The sequence below is a fragment of the Triticum aestivum genome, chromosome 3D, assembly GCF_018294505.1.
Source record: "Triticum aestivum cultivar Chinese Spring chromosome 3D, IWGSC CS RefSeq v2.1, whole genome shotgun sequence".
Lineage (NCBI taxonomy): Eukaryota > Viridiplantae > Streptophyta > Magnoliopsida > Poales > Poaceae > Triticum > Triticum aestivum.
Window position 1 is genome coordinate 78165614 of NC_057802.1, and position 8812 is coordinate 78174425.

Genomic DNA, 8812 nt, shown 5'->3' on the forward strand with positions numbered 1-8812 from the left:
GCACCAAACCCGTGACTTAAATATTCTCCACCACGATCTGATCGTAAGAATTTTATTTTCCTGTCACGTTGATTCTCAACTTCACTCTGAAATTCCTTGAACTTTTCAAAGGTTTCAGACTTGTGTTTCAATAGGTAGACATACCCATATCTACTTAAATCATCAGTGAGAGTGAGAACATAACGATATCCTCCGCGAGCCTCAACACTCATTGGACCGCACACATCGGTATGTATGATTTCCAATAAGTTTGTTGCTCGCTCCATTGTTCCGGAGAACGGAGTCTTGGTCATCTTACCCATGAGGCATGGTTCGCACGTGTCAAATGATTCGTAATCAAGAGACTCCAAAAGTCCATCTGCATGGAGCTTCTTCATGCGCTTGACACCAATGTGACCAAGGCGGCAGTGCCACAAGTATGTGGGACTATCGTTATCAACTTTACATCTTTTGGTATTCACACTATGAACATGTGTAACATCACGTTCGAGATTCATCAAAAATAAACCATTGACCAGCGGGGCATGACCATAAAACATATTTCTCAAATAAACAGAACAACCATTATTCTCAGATTTAAATGAGTAGCCATCTCGAATTAAACGAGATCCAGATACAATGTTCATGCTCAAAGCTGGCACTAAATAACAATTATTGAGGTTTAAAACTAATCCCGTAGGTAGATGCAGAGGTAGCGTGCCGACGGCGATCACATCGACCTTGGAACCATTCCCGACGCGCATCGTCACCTCATCCTTCGCCAGTCTCCGTTTATTCCGTAGTTCCTGTTTTGAGTTACAAATATGAGCAACCGCACCGGTATCAAATACCCAGGAGCTACTACGAGTACTGGTAAGGTACACATCAATTACATGTATATCACATATACCTTTGGTGTTGCCGGCCTTCTTCTTGTCCGCTAAGTATTTGGGGCAGTTCCGCTTCCAGTGACCACTTCCCTTGCAATAAAAGCACTCAGTCTCGGGCTTGGGTCCATCCTTTGACTTCTTCCCGGTAACTGGTTTACCGGGCACGGCAACTCCCTTGCCGTCCTTCTTGAAGTTCTTCTTACCCTTGCCCTTCTTGAACTTAGTGGTTTTATTCACCATCAACACTTGATGTTCTTTTCTGATCTCTACCTCAGCTGATTTCAGCATTGAATATACCTCAGGAATGGTCTTTTCCATCCCCTGCATATTGAAGTTCATCACAAAGCTCTTGTAGCTTGGTGGAAGCGACTGGAGGATTCTGTCAATGACCGCGTCATCCGGGAGATTATCTCCCAGCTGAGACAAGCGGTTGTGCAACCCAGACATTCTGAGTATGTGCTCACTAACAGAACTATTCTCCTCCATTTTACAGCTGAAGAACTTGTCGTAGACATCATATCTCTCGACCCGGGCATGAGCTTGAAAAACTAATTTCAGCTCCTCGAACATCTCATATGCTCCATGTTTCTCAAAACGCTTTTGGAGACCCGGTTCTAGGCTGTAAAGCATGCCGCACTGAACGAGGGAGTAATCATCAGCACGTGATTGCCAAGCGTTCATAACGTCTTGGTTCTCTGGGATTGGTGCTTCACCTAGCGGTGCTTCTAAGACATAATCTTTCTTGGCTACTATGAGGATGAGCCTCAGGTTCCGGACCCAGTCCGTATAGTTGCTGCCATCATCTTTCAGCTTGGTTTTCTCTAGGAACGCGTTGAAATTGAGGACAACGTTGGCCATTTGATCTACAATACATAGTGTAAAGATTTTAGACTAAGTTCATGATAATTGAGTTCATCTAATCAAATTTTTAATGAACTCCCACTCAGATAGACATCCCTCTAGTCATCTAAGTGAAACATGATCCGAATTCAACTAGGCCGTGTCCGATCATCACGTGAGACGGACTAGTCAAGATCGGTGAACATCTCCATGTTGATCGTATCTTCTATACGACTCATGCTCGACCTTTCGGTTCCTCCGTGTTCCGAGGCCATGTCTGTACATGCTAGGCTCGTCAAGTCAACCTAAGTGTATTGCGTGTGTTCCGAGGCCATGTCTGTACATGCTAGGCTCGTCAACACCCGTTGTATTCGAACGTTAGAATCTATCACACCCGATCATCACGTGGTGCTTCGAAACAACGAACCTTCGCAACGGTGCACAGTTAGGGTGAACACTTTCTTGAAATTATTATAAGGGATCATCTTACTTACTACCGTCGTTCTAAGAAAATAAGATGCAAAAACATGATAAACATCACATGCAATCAAATAGTGACATGATATGGCCAATATCATCATGCTCCTTTGATCTCCATCTTCGGGGCACCATGATCATCTTCGTCACCAGCATGACACCATGATCTCCATCATTGTGTCTTCATGAAGTCGTCACACCAACAATTACTTCTACTTGTATGGCTAACGTGTTTAGCAACAAAGTAAAGTAAATTACATGGCGTTATTCAATGACACGCAGGTCATGCAAAATAATAAAGACAACTCCTATGGCTCCTGCCGGTTGTCATACTCATCGACATGCAAGTCGTGATTCCTATTACAAGAATATGATCAATCTCATACATCACATATATCATTCATCACATCTTCTGGCCATATCACATCACATAGCACTTGCTGCAAAAACAAGTTAGACGTCCTCTAATTGTTGTTGCAAGTTTTTACGTGGTTTGTAGGTTTCTAGCAAGAACGTTTTCTTACCTACGTATGACCACAACGTGACTTGCCAATTTCTATTTACCCTTCATAAGGACCCTTTTCATCGAATCCGTTCCGACTAAAGTAGGAGAGACAGACACCCGCTAGCCACCTTATGCAACTAGTGCATGTCAATCGGTGGAACCTGTCTCACGTAAGCGTACGTGTAAGGTCAGTCCGGGCCGCTTCATCCTACAATGCCGCCGAAACAAGAAAAGACTAGTAGCGGCAAGTAGAATTGGCAAACTCAACGCCCACAACTGCTTTGTGTTCTACTCGTGCATAGTAACTACGCATAGGCCTGGCTCATGATGCCACTGTTGGGAATCGTAGCATAATTCAAAATTTTCCTACGCTCACCAAGATGCATCTATGGAGTCTGCTAGCAATGAGGGGAAAGGAGTGCATCTACATACCCTTGTAGATCGCGAGCGGAAGCGTTCCAATGAACGTGGATGACGGAGTCGTACTCGCCGTGATCCAAGTCACCGATGACCGAGTGCCGAACGGACGGCACCTCCACGTTCAACACACGTACGGTGCAGCGATGTCTCCTCCTTCTTGATCCAGCAAGGGGGAAGGAGAGGTTGATGGAGATCCAGCAGCAAGACGGCGTGGTGGTGGATGTAGCGGGTCTCCGGCAGGGCTTCGCCGAGCTTCTGCGAGAGAGAGAGAGAGGTGTTGCAGCGGAGGAGGGAGGCGCCCAAGGCTGTAGGTTGCTGCCCTCCCTCCCCTCCCCCTTTATATAGGCCCCCTGGGGGGGCGCCGGCCCTGGGAGATGGGATCTCCAAGGGGGGGCGGCGGCCAAAGGGGGGAAGGGGTTGCCTTGCCCCCCAAGGCAAGGGGAAAGCTCCCCCCCTTAGGGTTCCCAACCCTAGGCGCAGGGGGGAGGCCCAAGGGGGGCGCCCCAGCCCACTAAGGGCTGGTTCCCTTCCACTTTCAGCCCACGGGGCCCTCCGGGATAGGTGGCCCCACCCGGTGGACCCCCGGGACCCTTCCGGTGGTCCCGGTACAATACCGGTAACCCCCGAAACTTTCCCGGTGGCCGAAACTTGACTTCCTATATATAATTCTTCACCTCCGGACCATTCCGGAACCTCTCGTGACGTCAGGGATCTCATCCGGGACTCTGAACAACTTTCGGGTTACCGCATACATATATCTCTACAACCCTAGCGTCACCGAACCTTAAGTGTGTAGACCCTACGGGTTCGGGAGACATGCAGACATGACCGAGACGCCTCTCCGATCAATAACCAACAGCGGGATCTGGGATACCCATGTTGGCTCCCACATGTTCCACGATGATCTCATCGGATGAACCACGGTGTCGAGGATTCAATCAATCCGTATGCAATTCCCTTTGTCAATCGGTATGTTACTTGCCCGAGATTCGATCGTCAGTATCCCAATACCTTGTTCAATCTCGTTACCGGCAAGTCTCTTTACTCGTACCGCAATGCATGATCCCGTGACTAACGCCTTAGTCACATTGAGCTCATTATGATGATGCATCACCGAGTGGGCCCAGAGATACCTCTCCGTCACACGGAGTGACAAATCCCAGTCTCGATCTGTGCCAACCCAACAGACACTTTCGGAGATACCCGTAGTGCACCTTTATAGTCACCCAGTTACGTTGTGACGTTTGGCACACCCATAGCACTCCTACGGTATCCGGGAGTTGCGCGATCTCATGGTCTAAGGAAAAGATACTTGACATTGGAAAAGCTCTAGCAAACGAAACTACACGATCTTTTATGCTATGCTTAGGATTGGGTCTTGTCCATCACATCATTCTCATAAATGATGTGATCCCGTTATCAATGACATCCAATGTCCATAGTCAGGAAACCATGACTATCTGTTGATCAACGAGCTAGTCAACTAGAGGCTTACTAGGGACACGTTGTGGTCTATGTATTCACACATGTATTACGATTTCCGGACAATACAATTATAGCATGAATAATAGACAATTACCATGAACAAAGAAATATAATAATAACCATTTATTATTGCCTCTAGGGCATATTTCCAACAACAATATCCTAAGATCCAGAAAACATGATCACCAACAACACATGAGCTAGTCCTAGAGGCAAGACAAGGAACCTTTTATTTTACCGTTTATCATTCCACACGTGCATATGAGTTTTCCACTGAATCACATATTCCAGGATCATAGCAGTTATAGCATAGAATATAAACTCTATAATTATGAATGTGTAAATATAATAATACAAATATTATTGCCTTTAGGGCATATTTACAACAACCAGGCATTCTACGGGCCCGAATGTAATTTCTATTACTCTTGGTGTTCTTTGTGCTACCTTGACAGTTGATGAATAGATCGGAAGTTTTTTCCACAAAGAAAACATACTCTGTATGTAGCATTAGCTGAAGAACGCTTTATGTCCATGTGTATCATTTCTATCTACAACGTATTATTGACCTCAACTGTTCTTTTCTATTGATAATTTGAACCACCAGTTTCCTATTGATTTAATAATATAATATATTGTTATAAATATGCCAATATTCACTCCACATATATTTTTAGTGAGAAGTAGTTATGCCCTATATATAGGCCATGCAACATCATTCAAAATCCAGGCCTGCATGTGAGCCTTAAATTTGGATACAAGTTACTACTGGTGTTCTTTCCTATTGTGTTGCCTTGACACTTGATGGATAGATTGTAGGCTTTTCCTGATTTTTCTACTATGTATGTAGTATTGGTTGCAAAGCTCTTTATGTCCATGTATATCATCTAGATCTACAAACAATTGTCGATATAAGTACTTCTTTTCTATTGATAATCTAAACCACCCAATTTCTATTGTTTTGATAATACAATATACTGTTATTACTATGCCAACATTGACTCCACAAATTTTTTTAATGACTACTCCCTCCGTCCGGAATTACTTGTCGCATATATGGATAAAAATGAATGTATCTAGAACTAAAATACATCTAGGTACATATATTTCTCCGACAAGTATTTTCGGGTGGAGGAAGTATTAATTATGACCTATATATTGGCAATGCCGCAACGTTCATATCTTAGCCTTATATTTGGATACAATTTATTGCTTGCATTAATCATTGGTTGTGGCATAAATTTTGCATGCTCCTGATGGCTTTAAATTCTGATGGTCGTAGCTACTTTGCTGATTGAGTTTGATTTCTCAGTAGGAACAAAACAGATGCGTGTACTTTTTCACCTACTGAAGTTCTAAGGAAGACGACTACTGAAGTCAAAGGTATTTCTTGAATCCGTTCATCTAGTAATGTTTATACGAAGCAAACATAGGGCTTGCGTGAGACGGAGATGTCTAGAGTAGGGATCCGAATTTTGAAATTTCAAAGCCGCCCCTGTTCACTTGCTCGCACCCACCGCGGGTGACGGGCGAACCCTAGCCCCTTCCCCATCCTCCTCTCCTATGGCCTCCGCCGGCGTGGTCCACCGGGGCCTTGCCTCCGTGGTGCTGGCAGCAACCGGCAGGTCTTTCCCCGGGCACTTGGCGGGGCTCCTTCTTGCGGCAGTATGGCTCGGCCCGCGGTGGTCTGGGTTGGCGGGGTGGTTCCTGCAGTCCTCGGGTGCCTTAGGGGCGGCGGCGCGGCCGTTGGCTACGGGATGGCACGATGGTGCGGGAGCTCGACCGATGGCGCCCGCGAGGCCCAGATCTGGGCCCTTTGGGCCCCATCTGGTTCGGGTGGGCCTGCGGCTCTCTGCACGACAACAAGCTCCCTAGAGGTGGAGGTGGGGCTGCGGCGGTCTCCTGGCGGAGGTGTTGGCAACCGGCATGCTGCAACATGGTAGGGGTACTTCATGAGCCCATCTAGGCTGGACCGAGCCAGTAGGGGCCCGGTTTGTCCCGGTTATCGTGTACAATTGGTTTTTGCATCGGCGGTGGAGGTAACCCCCTCCCGCTTGGCTGAGTTGTTGGTGCCCCGAGTCCGTTGTTCCCTCTTTCTTCCTCTAGGCCCCATGTTGGTGGCCCCAGTTTGGCAACAAGGTTGATTCAAGGCCGTGGTGGCGCATGCTGGTGGATGGCAGGATTGGTGGAAAACTCGCATTCTCCGGGGTGGTGGGGACTTTTGGGTCGGGAGAAATCCCTGTCGGTTCCTTTTATGTGCAGTTTTAACTGCTACCTTCAGTTCTACATAGGGGAATAACATTGTTTTTTATGATAACAGATTACCATGGACGGAGAGTGGCTGCAGCACAATAGTGGTGTGCACAATGAGTTTGACCTCTTCATGAAAAGCAAACACAATCACCTATTCCAGGACAACCATAGTGATGAGATGGATGGCCTGCTTGAAGCCACTACTGTCGTGGGCAACACTGATGATGCCAACGTTGTTGCTACAGACCACGGCAACAATGATGGAGAGACACATAGTGAGCAGAGAATGGCCACAAGGCGTGCCATTTATCACTGTCCGCGCAGTGAACAAATCCAACAACTTGAAGCGTACAATACATACTCAATCAATGTTTCTTACCTAGCAAAGTTGTGTACTAATCCATTTTCATTAACGTGACCTGCAGTGTGTTCCGCGACTGCCCTTATCCAGATGAGAAACTCCGGAAGGACCTTAGCGAGACGCTTGGCATGAGTGCCCAGCAGGTCAAGTTTTGGTTCCAAAACAAACGCACCTTCAGTAAGGTACATACCATTCCTTTCCACAATTAATTACATATCGGTCACCTACGATATGCAGTTATATGCACACTTTGCTGTTAAATAGTACAAACTCGACTGAACATCATAGCATTGTTCGTCATTGGATCTTACAATATACTGTTGTATTCCCCTCATGAACATGGCATCATACTCTGGTAACCACTAATTAAATTGACGCATACCTGAAATTAATAAATGCAGGGCAAGATGCAGCGATGTGAGACCCAAAATCGTTGGGTAGAAAATGAGAGGCTGAAGACTGAACGTAAAGCCATCATGTTGGCTATGCAAAACAAGACTTGCCTCAAATGTAGAGGGGTGATGGTACAAACTCAGGATACCTCGGAGCGCCAACGCCTATACACCGAGAATATGAGGCTCAAGGAAGATATCCTACATGCCATTGCCTATCTTAAAGAAGGTCTTCGCCGAAATGGCATGTCGCTCCCATGGGGCCGCTACTGACCATACCATCTTTGATCTTCGCCAACATTAATTCTTCCGCATGAACTATAGTTTTACTTGGTTCCTCAGCTAGCGAATAACGTGCCATGTTACATGTGTATGTACATTACTTGGTCGCTTGTTTATTTATTTCCATAGGCTCTCATGGTTGCTACGTGGGATGGCACGAGATATGGAAATCATGGCAGCAATGTAGGGGCAGTAGGATGAGCGGCTTTGGGATGGCATTGCTGTGAAGCTCGGTCCAATGCTCGTCTTTGTCTCTTTGAGTTTGTAACAAAACAGACCAAGTAGATGCCAATAAATAGAGAAAACCAAACATGGAAGTTGCAAGTTGAATGCTGCACAATAACATCGTTTGTGTGTCCTAACATTTCGTGGTGTGAGTATGCCATTCATGAGATACCTCTACCATCGATGTTTTTTGGCAACATAAGCATTCATCATCTTCTGGATCCATGGCTGGAAGTGAACCACAATCGCCATCCACCTCGTGCACTCCTTGGTGCATGCACCTGCAGAGTCATGCACAGAGCATGATGAGGGGGATCCGAAGCTAAAAGTAGTGCAATACTTGGTGAAGGAGTCCTTGGGATCCTCTTGTGCCTGGTGGTCTCCCGCATGAATTGTGCCAAATGGGAAATTTCGTCACATGTGAATAAGCAAGTGCAGGGATTTTTGCATGTCCATGGAGCACAACCTAATCAGAGAGCAGAAAGACAGGAGCGCACTGGCGGTGAACCTCTGGTGTGTGACACCAGAGATGATGTGCATAGTGGTGGCCAACAACAATGTCAAGATTATGTGAGATGATGCGAAGACCATGTGAATGGGAGATGAGTGCATTTATGAAAGGAAGGCACAAGAGCAAAGAGTTCGAGATCATGGCATCCAAGGACGGTGAGTTTGTTTAATACATTGCAATGCTCTTGTCTGG

The 8812-nt window shown here is 46.1% G+C and overlaps 1 protein-coding gene across 1 annotated transcript; it reads left to right on the top strand.

Moving 5' to 3' along the window:
- Nucleotides 1-6922: 6922 nt before the first annotated feature.
- LOC123076166 (homeobox-leucine zipper protein ROC7-like) lies at nucleotides 6923-7875 on the top strand. Its single transcript, XM_044498556.1, has 3 exons — nucleotides 6923-7239; nucleotides 7275-7392; nucleotides 7612-7875. Exons 1-3 carry the CDS (start codon nucleotides 6923-6925, stop codon nucleotides 7873-7875), a joined length of 699 nt encoding a protein of 232 aa, XP_044354491.1.
- The last annotated feature ends 937 nt before the right edge of the window (nucleotides 7876-8812 follow it).

Bases quoted from the DNA above. Each gene is read 5' to 3' on its own strand.
- LOC123076166 (XM_044498556.1), top strand. From the start codon at position 6,923: ATGGACGGAGAGTGGCTGCAGCACAATAGTGGTGTGCACAATGAGTTT. The intron at 7,240-7,274 runs GTGTACTAATCC...CGTGACCTGCAG, and splicing joins GTTTCTTACCTAGCAAAGTT to TGTGTTCCGCGACTGCCCTT. The intron at 7,393-7,611 runs GTACATACCATT...TAATAAATGCAG, and splicing joins ACAAACGCACCTTCAGTAAG to GGCAAGATGCAGCGATGTGA.